General features: G+C 40.3%; 3 protein-coding genes and 1 pseudogene across 3 annotated transcripts in view; 3 read left to right on the forward strand and 1 right to left on the reverse strand.

The window, feature by feature from the left end:
- LOC138011088 (uncharacterized) overlaps positions 1-1,000 on the reverse strand; it is a 1,545-nt gene extending 545 nt beyond the window's left edge. Inside the window, exon 1 of the mRNA XM_068858084.1 lies at positions 1-1,000. This exon is cut by the window's left edge and continues 545 nt beyond it. Coding sequence (XP_068714185.1) covers positions 1-1,000 — 1,000 coding nt within the window.
- LOC138009794 (uncharacterized) overlaps positions 1-20,000 on the forward strand; it is a 23,389-nt gene that overhangs the window by 2,440 nt on the left and 949 nt on the right. The gene's annotated exons all lie outside the window — the stretch shown is intronic.
- LOC138011089 (uncharacterized protein F54H12.2-like) lies at positions 7,169-8,497 on the forward strand. The gene has a single exon (XM_068858085.1). It carries the CDS (start codon positions 7,169-7,171, stop codon positions 8,495-8,497), a length of 1,329 nt encoding a protein of 442 aa, XP_068714186.1.
- On the forward strand, positions 13,964-19,753 carry LOC138011090 (uncharacterized; annotated as a pseudogene).

A 20,000-nucleotide genomic window follows, 5' to 3' on the forward strand; every position in this document is an offset into this window, starting at 1 on the left:
CAGCAATTTGACAGTTTGCAGCCTTTTTCACATTTCGCAACCTTCTCTCTCCAGAAAGCATACGCTCCACAAATTGTTGTATTGTAACATCAGGAATTAAATGGCAATTAGCTCTCAGGCTATTTTGTGCATACAACATCCAGATAAGCTGCCGACACTGATTTCCAGTTCCATGAACACCCTCTAGTAAGGTTTCATTCAAATCTTCAAAGGGAAAGCATGACCATGCCCAAAGTGGTCCCCAAGACTGCACATACATGGCAAGGTGAGCTCCAACATTGTGCACATTAAGACTGCAGTTGCTATCGCCATAAAGGACTTGGTGATCCTTATAAAACCTGAACAAAAGATCTCTAGCCATAGCTAGTAACTCTGGAGTTATATTGTCTCCAAGCAAAATGTAAACACCCTCCACCAAGCAAGCAAAATGTTGAAGATACCTCTCAGGTAAAATGTCAATAAGGCATGGTACTGAGTAATAAAGTAGCCATGCTTGTAGTTCAGATGCCTTAAAATAGGCACGACTTGTTTCCAGTTGTCTTGGAAGTCTTTGAATAAAATCTGGGAGTTTCATTTCTTTTAGTCTCTTGTCAATAGCTTTTGTTTTATTTCCAATAAACCAAGGCTTTTTATATTTTGATGAAGACAACCAGAGGTTCAGCAACTGCTTTGTTACTCCCAGTAATACACCATGCATGTAGTCTGGAACTATTCCAAGCACTAGGTCAAACCAAGGGAGTTTTGCCAGTGGAGTAACATCATAAATGCCTTTCACTCTCTTATTACTCTCCAATGCAGACAAGGCATTCTCCAGTACACTGTCACTGGTGCGTAAAGTAGCAGGTGGGTCTCGAAAAGGATAACATCTCACATGCCCTTTCCCTTGTTTGGCAGTAAAACCTTCTTCCTCACAAGTACTGCAGCCACATTCACCATTATGGTGACTCATAGACAAAAGGTAAGCCTTTCCTTGCAAGTCCGTGCTTCCCAATGACAGCATCAGCTTTGGATGACATTTATCTGTCACAGTTAAACCTTCGTGCTTTAAAGTGATAAGGTCTTCAGAGTAGTTGTATGGGCTTATTCAGACCAGATATGACAGGTAGTCATCAAATGACGTCATCAATCCAAAGACAAAAGAAGGGGGCGTGCATAAATTAGGGGCATGTTGGGGCATGACGCAATGTGTCGGTTTTAACCCTAACACGTGAAAGAAGGGGGCGTGCATAATTTAGGGGCAAGTTGGGGCATGACGCAATGTCGGTTGTAACCCTAACTCGTGAAACAACACGTGCATCCCAGGTCGTCGCATAAATTAGGGTTAGGTTAATGAGATGCTAGTCACGAACGTACATGAAGGTTTCTTTTATTGAGAAAGTAAGCGAGATGTGTTTGCTGTGCCTGTGTTCTGTTTCCACCCAGCCATCCGGGTGGTAACGCAAATATATAGCGAAAAGAACAATGGGAAAGACAGGGAGCCAATGAGGTCAAGGTGATGTCATCACAGGCCAATGAGACACCGCTGACGTCAGTATACATTAACTTTCTGGGCTTGGGGTCACGTACCTACAAAGTGAAGTGAGAACCCTATTGTTTTGAAGCGAGTCAAACAGAATTTTAAAACACATACACAAAAGGCTTTACACGCCTGGACAAGTCCACAAACGCTTTGTTCTTTTTTAAACTAAATTTGCATAGAGGCGATCGAAGCGTGAAGAAGGAAGAATATAGAAGAAAAAAAGTTGTTTTGTGTGGAAAAGAGGAGCATTCTCAACTCTTTCACGCTTTTTGAACAAACGTGAACTCCGTTGTTACAACCTTTTTTAAGGAAAGTTTTTCAACCTCGCGCTTGAATGAAACACGGGTAAATGCAATCTTTTTTATGTAAGAATACACAAAGACATCCTTCAGTGCACAGACACAAAGAAAGCCTACTCAACAGATTTGAATAAAACCTTTTCTGAAAACGCTTGAAAAAAAACCTTTGGATTTTGAGAGGCGTTTTATACTGTGGTATGGTGAAGCGGGAGTTGGTTTCATATCGTATTTCAAAATACTTTTCACAATATTTGACGCAGTGAGCAAACAACAATATACATTTCAAACGCTTTATTAAAAGATACTCTAGTGACAAGTTGATATAAAATGATTGTTCTTCGACTATTTGACTATCGTAACCTTAAAACAAACATGTTGCGTTGCGCTTAAATAAATACTGTGACTCTGATAATGCAGTTCTGTTCAGACGTACAGAATATGAAACATTCGAGACCGGACTAACTCGAACGATTTTATTTGCAGAATGCTATCGTTAAGTCAATAAAATACACACCAACAAGCATTTCATACGTTTTACTGAATTAACAGAGAACGCTTATCACAATGTGATATTTGTGAGAGTAGTTCTCTTTGTAATTCACTTGCATTCGCTGCATCCTGATTGTTCTATTATGCATGCACTGTTTCAACGCTTTTTGAGCGAAAATAAATCACACACGCGCAAATGAGAGAAGAAAAAAAAATGTAATTCACTTGCATTTGCTTTCAAACGTTTTACTGAATTAACAGAGAACGCTTATCACAATGTGATATTTGCGCGAGATAGTTCTCTTTAACAAACCTTAATCGGAAAAAAAGTAGTTTTGAAAACGCACCCTATGTACAACAAAGATTATAGTTGTTAAGTCAATAAATACACACCAACAAACATTTCAAGCGTTTTACCGAATTAACAGAGAACGCTTATCACAATGTGATATTTGTGAGAGTAGTTCTCTTTGTAATTCACTTGCATTCGCTGCATCATTAGTGTTCTATTATGCATGCACTGTTTCAACGCTTTTTGAGCGAAAATAAGTCACACACGCGCAAATGAGAAAAGAAAAAAAAATGTTGTAATTCACTTGCATTCGCTGCATCATTAGTGTTCTATTATGCATGCACTATTTCAACGCATTTAGAGCAACAATAAATAATGCACGCGTAAATGAGAGATGAAAAAATGTGATTCATTTGCATTCGCTGTATCATTATTGTTGTATTATGCATGCACTGTTTCAACGCTTTTAGAGCGAAAATAAATCACACACATTATTCACTTGAGTTCGCTGCTTAACAGAGAACGCTTATCACAATGTTATATTTGCGAGAGATAGATTTTCTTTAATCAAATCTTAATCCAAAAAAAGTAAATAAAAAGTTCTTTTGAAAGCGCACCCTATGTACAATAAAGATGCACATGTACCGGTCAAGCAATATTATGCATGCACTGTTTCAATGTTTTTAGAGCGAAAATAAATCACACACGCACAAGTATTAACCGTGTTAGTGAGTGACTGAATTCACAAAAAGTGCTATAAAGGAATACGTGCAGTGCCCGTTTTTCAGTAGACTCGTTAACATGTATAGAGTGTACTTTGTCTTCGTTCGGGTTTGCGCTCGGAGTTGTTTTGCAGGACACATCTTTCACAGCACACCTCGCGAGCAATGGTTAGAACTTGTAAAGGAGTTACATCCAATGAACCCCGGTCGCTTGTTGAGTTTTTATTACTACATGGACCAATGCAACGCTACATTTACCGAACAATATACATTCCACAAAGTCTTATGTGTCACGTACTCGATACATTATCCTTCTTTCTGGTGGATGGTTTGGCAAATTGTTAGAAAAAGTCTGCGAATGAAGAAGATCTAATCATTTGTTTAACACCATGGGTAGTGCTGCAAGCCGCGTGTGTGGAAGCTCATCGCCTACAGTTTCTTTAAGTGACATATGTCAGAGAATGCGATGTTCAGTTGCGTGTTGCGGTAGCGAGGTTCACATCGAATTGAAAGATGTCACCGACAATCACGAAGAAGAAAATGCAAAAGAAGAAGAAACAGAAAACGCGGACCCTAAATCAGACGAACCAACTATTACAGAAATTGTATTATGAAGTGGATTGACCATCCGCTTTAGGGGGAGTCGACAAACTGTATCGTGCGGCGCGTCGGTATGGTTTGAAACGCACGCAAGTACTCGATTGGCTCCGCCAACAACCTGGCTATACCCTACACAAACCTGCAAGAAAACACTTTCGTCGTAACCGAGTAATTGTGTTTGATATAGATTCGCAATGGCAGGCGGACTTGGTTGATTTGCAACATTTGAGTCAGTGGAATCAAGGATACAAGTATTTACTGACTTGTATCGATGTCCTTTCCAAATACGCGTGGGTGGTGCCTTTGAAATCGAAAACAGGAGCCTCGTTGGTGGTGGCCTTTGAAAGCATTTTCCAGGAAGGTCGCAAACCTGAGAAGTTGCAAACAGATGCCGGAACCGAATTTAAGAACAAAACGTTTCAAACCTTTCTCAAAAAGGAGAATGTACATCATTTTGTAACCTACAACGAAACCAAGGCCCAAGTGGTTGAAAGATTCAACCGCACTTTGAAGCAACTTATGTGGCGTATGTTCACTACCAGCAGCTCGTACCATTATTTGGACCAACTGGACGATTTAGTCAATGGGAATTACAATCAAAGCGTGCACCGTAGCATCAAAATGAGACCAGCGGATGTCAACGAGAATAACGCATCAGAGGTCTGGAACAATTTGTATAGAAATCTGTTCAAAAAGCCGACAAAGTATAAATTCAAAGTGGGAGATCAAGTCAAGATCAGTAAGCATAAACGCATCTTTGAAAAAGGTTACTTACCATCCTGGACGGAGGAAACTTTCACTGTTGCTCAGAGACTTCCGCGCGACCCACCCGTGTATCGCCTAAAGGAAGCAGACGGTGACTGGATTCAAGGCACTTTTTACGAATTTGAGTTACAGAAAGTGATAGAAACGGAAAAACACCTGTTTCGTATTGAAACAATTTTAAAACGCAGGGGACGAGGAGCGAATAAGGAGGTGTTGGTACATTGGAAAGGTTGGCCAAAGAAATACGACAGTTGGATTCCGCATAACCAGTTGGTCGCTTTACAACAAACATGATTCAAGATAGCGACTTTTACGTGACACTTCCCAGTAATGCAAGCAGTAATTTATTTCTAAACAATTCCAAGTCCTCCTTTCGCGTAGCGCTACCTCGACAAATCCATCTGAAAGATGAAGAAGATTGGGAAGTAGGATTGCATCATATCGTGTATCCGCTCTCAATGTTTGACATTACAAATGACTGCAAACATTCTCACATCATGCTGGATCGTCGAGGTGACTCCACACTGTTTGTATTACCCGAGGGCAAGTATTATACAGCCTTAGATGTCACAGAAGGAATGTTACAATGCCTGAACATCGCTGACCCACCATCTAAGATTGAAATCACAGTGGACGACGAATGGAATGTAACGTTAAACTCGCAAACTGAAGGACTTCTGATCACATTGTCTACAGCTCGTGCGTTGGGATGGATAAACGAAAACAACACTCTTACACCCAGCGTTCGTTTGAATGCTGCACTCACCTTAGAAAGAAAATATGGTCATGATTGGTTCATCTTACCATCCGGCACATCCATCACATATCCGGGTATTTACATCTTTCCTCCTTCGCTGTCGCTTTGTTCGTGTAAGCAGAGACTGGTTCAAGTTCAAACCAATCTCGTGGAACCGTGGCAGGTGGGTGACAAGCGCTTACCTCTCCTACATGAGATGGTACCTCTGGGCAGTTTTCGAGAAACACTCCTTGAAGAAAGAGAACATATTGTGTACCTACCTTTGCGGACAAAGATATTTCAGACCATTGAAATATATTTAACGAGTGGATACGGTCAAACGCCGGCATTTTTAGATGGTATCGTCAGCGTCGTTTTACATTTCCGCCGTCGATCAACATGACCAACAGTTTTTACATGGTGCTGACCAGTGATGCAAGTCTGACTCAATATCCAGAAAACAAGGCGGCCGATTTTAAGATGCAGTTACCAAGTCAACTACACCTAAGTGAAGACTGGGAGGTGGCCATGACACGCATCATTTACCCTTACACCTGGCAAAACGTAGGTGAGAATCAATTGTCCTACACTTTGCTTTGTAAGACTGGTCCTGAACCCTGGAAATTGAACATCCCTGTACCAAGTGGCATTTACCGTACGGTCAAAGATGTCATTCACGGTATGACGAAGGGACTACACAATCGATTGAGAGACATTTATTTGAAGAGTGACAAGGCCATTACGAGTCTGGAAGGAAACGAGTGTTTTTACATTTACGAGAAAGCACAAGATTACTTTGAGTTGAAGTTACCAGCCGGTTGGTATGTGATTCTACCAAAGACATTAGCTCGCGCCTTGGGGTACTTAAACCATCAGTATAATATTCCTCAGCTGTACCAAATCGGAGGCTTTGTCCAACAGAATGATGATCACAGCGTCCTTCTTGCGAGGACAACGACAACACTTGTCAGAAAAGACGAACTGGTATGGGGATTGCTCTCGAGAGACGCTTTTCAAACCATCTACGTGTATTCCGATTTAATCAAGTCTCAAGTAGTGGGAGATGCTCAAGCGAACTTACTTCGGATGCTTGTTCCTCGTGGTCAGCCGGGGAACATGATCACAGAAGAGGTCAAGGTGCCCTCCTACCATAGACTCCGTACAACTGTGTTTTCATACGTGGCGATCAATATAAGGGGAGACACAGGTCAATTGATACCATTTGCTTCTGGAGCCGTACGCGTGACCCTGCATTTTCGGCGTCGTGATATTCTATAACAACATGTTATTACCTATGAACCACCGATATTACCCATATGGACGACATGTTGTACCCTATAGGCAGCACGGTAAAGGAGGAGACATTAGTATCTACGGAGGAACACACCCTTATGGTCAAGGGGGCAACGGCTTAGGTGGAATGTTTCGGTCCTTGTTCCATTCAGCAACTCCCTTTCTCAAAACAACAGCAGAAAAAGTGGGAAAACGAATGCTCGATGCTGGATTGGAAACGGGAATGCAACTTGTCCAAGACGTGATCAATGGTCAACCTTTAAAGAAAGCTGCCAAGACAAGAGCGAAAGCTGCTGGAAAAAATTTACTCACAGGGGTCATTGATGACATTACACAGCAAGGTCGAGGAAAAAGAGTATATAAGCGCGCGTATACGTCAAAGCAGCACAGTGAAGGACAGACCAAGAAAAGGAGAACATCTCGTTCAACGTTCAAGACTATTTTTGATTAAAGATGGCATCAGCTCACCCTCTCTCAGCCCCTGGTGCGAATTCAAGTTTACAATTGTTTGATGTACCTGTGACAGATGTGGCGATTGTTAGCAGCAAATGGATCGATTACGAACCGGTTCAAACGGGAACTAATCCCATCGAGTTTGTCATCAAACCGTTAGCTGACTACATTGACATTAACAAGACAGAGCTGCGATTGGTAGTAAAGATTACCAAACAAGATGGATCGCCCACAGGGGATGGTAAGAAGTACACTCTGGTCAACAACGCCCTTCATTCCATCATCAAACAGTTTACCATCAAGATCAACGAAACGCTGGTAACAGAACAGTCAGACACTCAAGCATACAATGCTTACATCAAGACCTTATTGAACTTTACGGAACAGGCCAAGAAATCGTACTTAACCAAAGCTCTGTATTACAAAGACACTGCTGGACACATGAATGAAGTAGATAATACAGCAGAAAGTAATGAGGGTCTGAATAGAAGAGCCACATTTACTAACAACGGCGCAGAAGTTGGGTTGGTCGGAGTACCTCTTTGTGACGTGTTTAATATTGACAAGTTGTTGCTTGACGGTTTGGAGATCAAAGTCAAAGTGGATCTGAACAACGATGCTTTTGTTCTCATGGCTGGGGAGACTCCAAACAACTGCAAACTAAAGGTCATGTCGAGTACGCTTCGCATACGCACAGTGCGTGTTGCAGACAGTGTGAAACTAGAACATGTACAGATCATGCAAGGTCACAAAGGGAGCGCAGCGCTACCAGCCATCTATACCCTAACCAGAACCCCTACGCAGGCAAGGATCATCCCTCAAGGAGTCTTAAATCACACTGAGACAGATCTATTCCACGGTTTCATTCCTCAGTGCATCATTTTTGGGCTCGTGCGAAACGATGCCTTCAACGGAAACCTTGCAAGAAATCCTTTCAACTTTGAGCTGTTTGACCTGCAAGACATTCGGCTGACTGTAAATGGAGAAGAAATGCCTTATTCTGCGCTGGATCTGACGGGTGGAAAAAAGATCGATGGTTACAACACGCTGTTTTCAGGAAGTGGAGACATGAATTGTGGGCACGGGCTTGACATTGATAGAGTGGATTGGGAGAACGGATACGGTTTGTTCCGTTTTGATTTGACACCGGCAGGAAGTGGACATCCCGATCATCTGATACCTCATCGAACGGGTAACGTGAACCTGTACCTGAAATTTGGAACTCAGACGAACTCAGTTCTGAATTTAATTGTGTACGCAGAATTTCAGAATCAGTTGGAAATTGATCGCAATCGTCGCGTGGTCTACGATTTGACACAAGGCTCTTAGTTCATCGTCATGCATACGACCCAAGAACTATGGCAAGCCTGTCTTTCTGACCCTGTGTTAGCACCTCTGATGCAAGGCGTATTTCCAAGGGATAGGCTACCTGTCATCAACACCTACCCAGCCGGACTCATCGCGAATACGGACCCTCATGACCAACCTGGGACACATTGGGTGGCTATGTACTTTGAATCGCCTTGTGAAAGTGAATTCTTTGACAGCTACGGATTTCCTCCTGAAACTTACAACATGGATACCTACATTCTACGGGAAGTTACCTATTATAACGACAAACCACTGCAAGGACTGAACTCGGATGTTTGTGGAGATTATTGTCTGTTTTATCTCATTCGGCGAGCACGGAATGTTGATATGAACACTGTTCAAGCTAATTTTAAACGATATGATTCTCAGTGGAACGATGCACAAGTTGAACGGAGTGTACACGCTTATTTTAATTCAGTCATGTATCGTCAAGTTAATGATTGCTTTCAACAAGGTTGTAAGTCATTTCGCTGTGTCCATAAGCAATAAAATCATGTTGAAAAGTAAACAAAATGTTGCTGTTTTTGTGTGTATTTGCTAGTAAAAGGGGTGGGAATTCTATCTCGTGTACACAAATCGTTGAAGCTTCGTCTTGTGAACATGTCTCAATTCAAGTGCCCCAGCAGTATTATCATTTCTGGCCCCAGCCAATGCGGAAAAACAACATTTACGCGCCAAATACTTCAACACGCAGATTGTTTATTTGAACGCCCCATTCGCAAGATCGTGTATTGCTACGGTCAATGGCAAGATTGTTTTAAGGAATTGGTAAAGGAAGTCACGTTTATGGAGGGTATTCCCGACGACATTCCCGCCTTATTTCCACCCCCTCATCGTCCTGGTCTGCTCGTGTTAGATGACCTCATGAGAAACTGTAGCGATGACGAGCGCATTTTGGATTTGTTCACCAAAGTGTCCCATCATTGTGACGTCACCTGCATTTATTTGACACAAAACCTTTTCCCCCAGGAAAGTTTTCCCGGAGCATTTCTCTTAATGCTCATTACATCATTGCTTTTAACAATCCTCGAGATACTTTGGGGTTGAGGACACTGGCACAACAGGCGTTTTCTGGGCGCGTTCCGTTTGTGTGGGAGAGTTTTCAAGACGCTACATCACAACCATTTGGATACTTAATGATGGATTTACATCCACGAACCCCGGACATTCAACGATTGCGAACAAGGATCTTCCCAGAGTCACATTCATATCCCATTGTTTACGTTGATAAGAAAATCTATAAAACCTATGAACCCTTTCGGGTAGATTTCATTTAACGCCATGGCTTTGCAATTGTTGCACCGCGAGGAGACAGTAAACAATCAAAGTGGTGGTGACATGACTTTGCGTTCTAGAAAGATTTCAAAAGCTACCGAGAGAAGAAAACAAGAACTCGTCAAGGCTTCCAAAGTCAATCAACATTTACCGTTTCTCTGCACTTGTTTTACAAGCAGAGGGAAACAGCGGAAAGAGATGATATCTCACGCTAGTAAGGGACAAATAGAAGCCATCAGTGAAGTCGCCCTTAATCTACTTAAAGGGAACATTATGGTTCCAAGTTCATCATTTAAACGCTTGAAACCACACAAGTCGAAACTCCTGTATTTGACTCGCAAGACACCTAGTCTGAAGAAGAAAAAAGAAGTTCTCAATCAGCAAGGAGGATTCCTGCCAGCTCTCGCCTCTTTGATTGCACCGTTCGCTTTGGATTTATTGGGTAAAGTGCTAAAATGAAACACGTACAAAAGATGATGTTGGTTCCAGAGCACTTATTGCAAAGCCTTGAGACAGAACATCGCTTAACTTCACCTCCGCAACTCACGACCTTGACGCGCTTGGATCAAGACATGAAACATATTACGGATTCTACTTTGCCCGCAGATCAAAAAGTGGCCTTATTGGATCAACTATTACAACGGTACCAGGGTTTGTCAAAACAAATGAAGAGCGAAACGAAGACGAAACCTGTAGGGACAGCGACAACAACTCCAAATGCGCCCACTCCAAACCATTCTCCAACGATATCCAAGGTACAACCCAAAAAGACAGCACACAGGAAACTTCCAACCACACCCGTTGGTCCATCCAAAATTCCTGTCAGGATAGAAACACCACCTTCTCCTATCGAAAAGGACACAGATCCCTGGATCTTTGAAACGCCCCCAGATTCCACGGAGAAGAGAGTTATTAAAAGGTCCTACAGGGCGAGAACACCTATGGTTGCCCGATTAAGGAGTAATACAAAGTGGGAACCTTACTGAACAATAATGATACAGTGTACTCCAGTGAATTACATTTTTTTTTTCATCTCTCATTTACACGTGTGTTATTTATTGTTGCTCTAAACGCGTTAAAATAGTGCACGCATAATAGAACACTATGATGCAGCGAATGCAAGTGAATTACATTTTTTTTCATCTCTCATTTACGCGTGTTATTTATTGTTGCTCTAAACGCGTTAAAATAGTGCACGCATAATAGAACACTATGATGCAGCGAATGCAAGTGAATTACATTTTTTTTCATCTCTCATTTACGCGTGTTATTTATTGTTGCTCTAAACGCGTTGAAATAGTGCATACATAATAGAACAATAATGATGCAGCGAATGCAAGTGAATTACAACATTTTTTTTTCTTCTCTCATTTGCGCGTGTGTGATTTATTTTCGCTCAAAAAGCGTTGAAATAGTGCATGCATAATAGAACAATCAGGATGCAGCGAATGCAAGTGAATTACAAAGAGAACTACTCTCACAAATATCACATTGTGATAAGCGTTCTCTGTTAATTCAGTAAAACGTATGAAATGCTTGTTGGTGTGTATTTTATTGACTTAACGATAGCATTCTGCAAATAAAATCGTTCGAGTTAGTCCGGTCTCGAATGTTTCATATTCTGTACGTCTGAACAGAACTGCATTATCAGAGTCACAGTATTTATTTAAGCGCAACGCAACATGTTTGTTTTAAGGTTACGATAGTCAAATAGTCGAAGAACAATCATTTTATATCAACTTGTCACTAGAGTATCTTTTAATGAAGCGTTTGAAATGTATATTGTTGTTTGCTCACTGCGTCAAATATTGTGAAAAGTATTTTGAAATACGATATGAAACCAACTCCCGCTTCACCATACCACAGTATAAAACGCCTCTCAAAATCTAAAGGTTTTTTTCAAGCGTTTTCAGAAAAGGTTTTATTCAAATCTGTTGAGTAGGCTTTCTTTGTGTCTGTGCACTGAAGGATGTCTTTGTGTATTCTTACATAAAAAAGATTGCATTTACCCGTGTTTCATTCAAGCGCGATGTTGAAAAACTTTCCTTAAAAAAGGTTGTAACAACGGAGTTCACGTTTGTTCAAAAAGCGTGAAAGAGTTGAGAATGCTCCTCTTTTCCACACAAAACAACTTTTTTTCTTCTATATTCTTCCTTCTTCACGCTTCGATCGCCTCTATGCAAATTTAGTTTAAAAAAGAACAAAGCGTTTGTGGACTTGTCCAGGCGTGTAAAGCCTTTTGTGTATGTGTTTTAAAATTCTGTTTGACTCGCTTCAAAACAATAGGGTTCTCACTTCACTTTGTAGGTACGTGACCCCAAGCCCAGAAAGTTAATGTATACTGACGTCAGCGGTGTCTCATTGGCCTGTGATGACATCACCTTGACCTCATTGGCTCCCTGTCTTTCCCATTGTTCTTTTCGCTATATATTTGCGTTACCACCCGGATGGCTGGGTGGAAACAGAACACAGGCACAGCAAACACATCTCGCTTACTTTCTCAATAAAAGAAACCTTCATGTACGTTCGTGACTAGCATCTCATTAACCTAACCCTAATTTATGCGACGACCTGGGATGCACGTGTTGTTTCACGAGTTAGGGTTACAACCGACATTGCGTCATGCCCCAACTTGCCCCTAAATTATGCACGCCCCCTTCTTTCACGTGTTAGGGTTAAAACCGACACATTGCGTCATGCCCCAACATGCCCCTAATTTATGCACGCCCCCTTCTTTTGTCTTTGGATTGATGACGTCATTTGATGACTACCTGTCATATCTGGTCTGAATAAGCCCATACAACTACTCTTCAGTAAACACTTCAAAAAATGTTGAAAACCTTGGCTTTCCTTTCCCCTGCCACAGTCCCCAGAGAATCATATTTTTCTTTACAAACCGTTCGTTTGGGGCCAGTTCATTAATAGCAAGAAAAACTGGCCATATATTGACCTTTGAAGATTTGTACAAAGGAATTCCATCTGTATTGAAAAGCAAAGTTAAATTATCTTCATTGGTTAGAAATCCTCCACTTTGTTTATATTTCTTGTACTCTGTTCCATCGACAATGTCTCTGATATTTAGACAATTTGGTAACTTTTTGTACTGCTGGATTTTTGTCCATATACCACTGTGTTGCAGAAGTGTGCCCAACTGCTGCTCCATAGAAATAGTCACAAAATAGAGGTTTTTCTCCTTTTTAGCCTGATTTCTTACATTTCCGCGATAGCGCAATCCAGAACATTGTTTTCCTTTGCCATCTGTTGTACTGCACTGGTAGATATTCTCATCTTTTGGAAAGATAGAGAAACACTTGCTGCAATAGTCATAGATATTTGTGAGACAGTCACCAAGTGTTTCTTTGATTTCACTGAGGGTCAAAGAGTGTAGATTGTTGTCTTTTGGGGCAATTAGTTTAGAAGCTCTAAAAGGTCAACAGAAGCAGAACCATTCAATTTATGTTTTGCAATGTAAGACAGGATCAGTACACTAAGTTTTTCTTTTTCACTGAATTCCTTCACAGAGTCTGTAGGTGCCGTTTGCAATTGATCTTCATGATCATCGAAGTCTGAATCATCACTAGATGTTGCCTCTGTTTCAGATGAGCTGTAATCATTGTTACTTGATGAAGAGTCCGAGTCTGAACTAAACGAATCATCAATGCTAATAATATCTGTGTCCTTGCCTGGTGGATATTCAGAGTCTACATGTAGGTCATAATAAGAATCCTGACTGGCAAAGAAAGGTTCATCTTGACCTGAAACTTCTGAGAGTTCAGTTATTACAGGATGTTCTGTGATATCTTCAGTGGTTTGCAAATCTCTTTCTGTAAAATCTTTAGTGATGGCAGGTACAGGTGATTTGTTCTCAATAGCTGAACAGCTTGCGAAGTTTTGACTTGAATTTACCTGAGGATACGATTTAGAAGAGCACTGTTCATCAACGAATGAGCCATCAGCAGACCGTTTTCTTCTCCACAATGTTGTTCGTGAATGAAGGTTTTGCCTGTGTTCTTGTCCAAGAAGATTCATTTTCCCGTGAGTTTTAACTAAATGAGAGATAATACGCTGTTTAGAAGACAAAAGGTTGCTGTACAAACTGCACTGCCACTTTAAGAGACCATCATCTGACATGATGCAGTCAAAATCCAGATGGCTAACATGAACAGAGGCCATATGGTGATCAAGGTTTCTCTTGGACATCAGTAACTTGCCACATATCTCACACAACCATTTTTCCTTATCTCCACCTGCACCTCCTCGCAATCTCAAAACAGGTAGTTCCACTGTACGGGTAGATCCAAACTTCCGACTTTTTTTCTCCTTTATTTCTCGAGCTTTGCATGAATTTCCCTTAATGAGATGGAACAAAACTCGGCTGAAGTTTTTTTTCCGCTGAATGGTAGTCACGAAAGAACAATGCCGTTATTGCCGACTTAAACATTATCAGATGTCGAATTACGTTGCTGTCATTTACGTTCACCTTTTTAAAGTAATGTTCTATTGAATCAAACACGGGAACAGCCATTCTTGATTTGTTGCTTTCTCCTTCGATGTCACGATGTAGGTGGTGATTCAGCAAATAATGAAGTTCCAAACAGCTTGAAGGTGAACAAAATGCTTGCAAATGCAAAATAATATTGGGAAATGTTTCAAAAAATAGTTTGTTGCTGATAAATGATATTTCCTTTTCCAGAGAACCATGATGAACACTTTTGTCCACGAAAGTTTTGCTGAGAGCCGCCATGTTTCAATCCAAGCGTGTTTAATCACGTGTTTAGACCAAAATACGAATACGTTGTTGTTGATTGGGGAACTTGGGGAATCGATGTACAGTTATCTACAAAGATCGTGGTCAAAGATCATCTCAATGTTAAAAATGGAGATGCGTGTTCACTTCAGGGAACCGATCCTGTGACCAAGAGACCGATCATGTTCGAAGGAGAAGTCTTGGGAGTATTCGGTGAGTATGTTTGCAGTCTGTTTGATAAACAGATGTTGATTTATTTATTTTTCTTTTCTTGGGTGCGTGCCATTCGATCCGTCTTGAAATTCTTGCTTTATATATGTAATCCCCTTGCTCGCAAGATACATGTGTGTGTAATATTAACACAGTGTCATGAGCTCAACACCAGTGGTCGCATGCACGAGGCAGTTTTAAATATTTTTCACTTAAAGATCCATAAATTTAGCCAATTTTGTTCACCGAACAGCTCAAGTGCCAACGTTTTTGCTGTTTTCACGATCACATTGCAAAGCCTGTAAGACGTGACAAAAAAGGGTGGCAAACAAAATGGAACGCGTGACGAACAAGAAAGTCAGAGCAATCGCTTTCAGGCTGGGCTTTTAATTAGAAGCAGGAAAAGAACAGAGGTTTCTACTAATTTTGAAGCCACCTATTTTTGGAAAGCCAAATATTGTTTCATTTTGGCAATCAGTTTGGAAGGATGTTCAGAAATCTGACCAAAAATGAATTCAGCTTGCAATGTACCTTCTGTGCTTAGAATTTGAGGATACATACATACATTTTATTGAAGCGCCCTTTACAGGGCTAATTTTAGCCACAGGTTTCTATCTAAGAATAATTAGTATATGTAATTGCATGGGCCCGAGTAAAATTAAGGATTAATATCGCACATGTTTTCAGAAGCTGTAGAAATTTCCCGAGTCGCGCAGCGACGAGGGCAATTTCTACAGCTTCTGAAAACACAAGTGATATTAATCCTTAATTTTACGAGAGAACATGCGATTACTTGTTTATAATGTAGAGGGCAAAATTATAGGGAAACCTTTCAGACTTGTTAAGAATCACTCAGACTTGAAACCACCCGAAGTGAAACTCTCTTGCATACTGACAGAAAAACTTTTCAACTCACTGTGGTTAAATATTTTTCTATTCGGTCAAAGATGCATTTGGCTGTTATGTACATGTAGAGAACACAGCCTGACTTTTATCGATCAGACACGTTGCGACAAAAACTAGGCAAATTTTATTTAAGCGTACCCTGTACCTGTGTTTTGAAGTTTTTGGCGCTTTGATAACAACAACAAATGGCGACAGTTCAAAGATGCTTGCACGTTTGGCAATTTAATTGCTTTCTTTCACCTCTTTTAGCCTTATTCATTCTCCTGTTGAACGTATATTTTCCCTTTCAGCAAAATCTGTCAAAGTTCTTTTCTTATGATCCGCAGAAATCCGCATTTTTTCAATGAAGTGATGGAACTTTAAAACCTTTGGTCGCGATGAATGAATTTGTTTGAGGTCTCCAACGCGGTCGCAAACTGGCTTGTAGGCGCCTAGTTAAACCAAGATTTGACACAAATAATCGCTTTCTGTTTGACGAAAAATGCTGTAATTCACCTGAAGAATTCTTTTCTTAAGTATCTTCCGATTTCACTCCAATTTTTATAACAAAATCTCCTGCGCAACATGCGAGCGCTCCGTTTGTAAAATTTCTTCAAAATCCCGCCAAGCCAACTGAATGGAACGAGAACGACGCGCTCAACCAATCACGAGTGAGAAATTTTGATGCTCGACTAATCAGGAGCGAGTAATTTTGCCCTCAATTAAGAAAAAAATGCCCTCTTCGTCAGCCAATAAGCATTCAGTAATTTTGCCCTCTATATTATAACAAGAGAAAAAAATCATTCTAAGAGCATAAAAAAATTATTTACAAGTCTCTTCTTAAAAATACTACAGTCATCTACCTCTTTAAGATCTTTGAGGAGTCTGTTCCAACGTGTAGCGCCTCAAGAGGCAAAAGATCCTCTGCCCAGATTTTAATCTGCATCTCAGTAGATTTCAAATCTTTCTTATGTCATGTATTTCTGTCATGAACATTTAGTCTTCATGTACGTGTGGATTTTTGACTAAGATAGTCTGTCGCTCATCCATTTAGGCACCTGTGTACCGTTTAAAAGAAAGTTTATTGACAATGGGAAGCCATTTGAGTGACTTCAAGCCTTCAGAAATGATGCACATGTAAGAAACACCAGAGAAACAAATATTGTTACATAAAATTCACACATTCACTGTGTTTATGCAAATGTTTTGCATTGGGATTCCAACAGAACATAGAACAATAAACCAGCAGGTAGACTAGAAAACCCGGAGCGACCAAAAGTCGCATTCATGGCTAATACCGGTACTTCGATAAAGAAATTGAGTACTTTGTAATAAAATAAAGAAATGTTTCTTGTTGTATCAATAGTGAGTTAATAGTAAACCAACAGCAATGCCTCTTTTTCAGTTCCGTGCCTTATATAAATGAATAAAATAGGGAAAGTTCAATGAGTTGAAATGTGTGTGGTGCAGCTGTAAGTAGCTTATTAATTTTACATTGTAGGTAAAAAAAAAGAGGCAGATAAGATGGTGACTAACCTGGTTACCTACACAGTTGACAATGAAGAAAAGGAGCCAGCCATCGATGCTCCTCGACCACGTCGTGAACCCAAACCTTCAAAGAAAAAGCTAGCAGGGTTGGATGATGACTCTCAGTGCGAAGACCCTAAAAGAAAGCATGCAAGAAAAGAGTCTAGGACAGAGAAAGCTAAAGATTGCGAAGAGCTGGTCGACAAGGAACCAGTGATTTCAGATAAAAAGAAACACACAACTAAGAAGAGGAAGGCAGTTGACTCGAAAAATGATAACGATAGTGAAATTATTTTAGTGTCAAATACTAATAGGGTGCAGAATCTACTTGAGCGAAGGAAGCATGCGAGTTGTAGAAGTAATGAAGTAGTTGAGGTCGAGGAGGTGGCTGAAGTACATGCAAATAAGATCAACCTGCATTCAGGCTCAGTACAGCTCAACCCTCAACCTACAGCAGACCCAGTTCCGATCATTTCAAAACCACAATTACAGCCCACAGATGCAGTCAAGTCAAGAGATTCCAACCTGCGAAATCAGCCTGTGGATACATTTCAGCAAAGATATACCGGTAACATCCACAACAAAATAACCCAACTTACAGCTAATGAACAGAATAGGGAAGGCACTTTCTTTCCACCACAGCAGTCATCACCTTCACCTGTCACCCCTGCCTCAAGATTTCAGTTCTCTTCACCATCAATGGGTTCATCTCATACAGTATCAACTAGTGCTTCACTGAGCCATTCTTCCAAATCCAGTCCTCCACAAGTGTTGTCTCCACCTGATATTCCACAACAGGAGTTCTCCATTTCTCGAAGTTTAAGCCATTCCTCTGACTATAATGTGCCAGAATGGGAAGTGCCAATGGGTTATCCACCTCGTAACACCAACTTGCAAACAGGGCGAGGCCACATCCAAAAAGATGACAGTTGGCAACGGATGCCACCATTATCAGATGTCATCAACCCTTGCCCAAACTGTCAACCCTTGCTGCAGTCACTCAGCAGCCGACTGAACAATTTGGAAGCTGAAGTCGAGAAATTGAGAAGGAAGCAAAGGAAGGTAAGGAGCTTTATAATTATAAATCACAATAGCTTGTGTAGCAGGCGCATGAAAATTATATCCATGGGTGCAAGAAAGAATGGAGGATATGACACCCTGTTCTTTCTTGCACCCATATTATTATTTTCATGTGCCTGCTATGCAGGCGAAAACCACAAAATTGTTGAAATTTTTAAGAGGGACAGACATGAGATTGTTAAATTTAGAATTATTCCACATTGTACTTTATTGTTGATTTTTATTGGCAGTGGCCATAATGCGTTGAATTCAAAACTATGTGTTAATGTTTAAGTTTTTCAGAATGATGAAGAAAAAAATTCCTCTTAGGTTTTCAATACATAAATTTTCTGTTTATCACATACTAAAGTGTTAATATTCATTTTGCAAGAGGTGCTCAACAATGCAATGCATGGACCTTACCAGTCTAGAATCTTGCAGGAACAATCAAATACAACATGTAGCTCAATATTTTTTCTTATTCTGTTTAAAATAACTGAGTTCAACAGGGAAAAGCACTGGCATCGGTATTTGAAAATGAAGTTGCAGAGAAAGAAGATCCAAATGAAGAAAGGTTCAATGGTTTTACCAAGGTATGGATAATCTTAACCTTCGTTTTACTGATAACATCTGAACGTTAAATGACTTTCTTAGTAGCCTGCGTAGCAAGCGTTCCTGTACAAACAAATTTTTCCACATTCTGGCCACACCAAAATTGCAGCCAAAGCAAAAAATTGGAGGATGGGGTGGGGGGGGAAACGCAATAAAATGCACTGAGTTCTAATATTTATTTAATGTGTTCTCTTGTTGTTTTAGGAGGCATTAGTCAAGTCAATCGAAGACATCACAGATGGAAAGTCAGCAGTGGAGGCACTAGCCAAAAAGCTGTTTACACCCAATGAACTGCAGAGCTCTTCAGTCACTGGTTTTCAATGCAACAAAGCGTATGAATCATGACCAGGCCTGAGTCCATCAAGAAGGAGTCTTTTAGAAAGTTAGTTTAGATTTCTCTATATTTTTTCCCTTTTTTCAACATGCTTAATATACATGTAGCATTTTTTTGACCTGAGGAAGTCTTGTTGAGGTAACAAAATCCCAAAATTTGTTTGGTCATGCCAAACCATGGCTCATCTTACAATGTAACCAGCATCTGGTGTCACCATTTAAAATTGCTTCTATGTGGTGAACATTTTTCTGTTAATATCTTATTTCCCAGGATTAAGTACTTTGCAGTGAGATACTAGTCAAATTATTAATAGTCACTAAATGAATTTAATAATTAAATAGAGGTAACAAACATATCTACTACCATGCAATTAATTTCATTTGGCTGTTTCTATCTTACAGGTATTGTGTTAAAGAAAAAATTTCTGGCAGCCACAAGGTCATCTGTTAGAAAGGACCTTGGCCTAGTTCTTAAGAAAGCGAGGGCAAGCAAAGAAAACAACAAGGCCAAATGTAAAGGACAAGAACCCAGAAAGCTACGAATGAACACTCTTTTTTTCTCATAAAATTATTATCATTCTGTTTTAAATTTCTAAAGTTACTGTTTCATGATCAGGGCACTGACAAACAAAGATCACATGTGCATGTAACATATATTTCTGATAATGATGTTTTACATGTTTCAATTGAATTTGAAATAAATACATATGGCATTAGGAAAATGAAAGTCATGACTGTTGTTTTTGTTGGGCATGGTTTTACTGTTGATGGAAGTTAATTTGTGAATAGTTACACATTTAAAAGCATCTGGAA

The sequence above is a fragment of the Montipora foliosa genome, chromosome 7 (assembly GCF_036669935.1).
Source record: "Montipora foliosa isolate CH-2021 chromosome 7, ASM3666993v2, whole genome shotgun sequence".
In the NCBI taxonomy this organism is placed as follows: domain Eukaryota; kingdom Metazoa; phylum Cnidaria; class Anthozoa; order Scleractinia; family Acroporidae; genus Montipora; species Montipora foliosa.

Coding starts and splice junctions, on each gene's coding strand:
- LOC138011089 (XM_068858085.1), top strand. CDS start 7,169: ATGGCATCAGCTCACCCTCTCTCAGCCCCTGGTGCGAATTCAAGTTTA.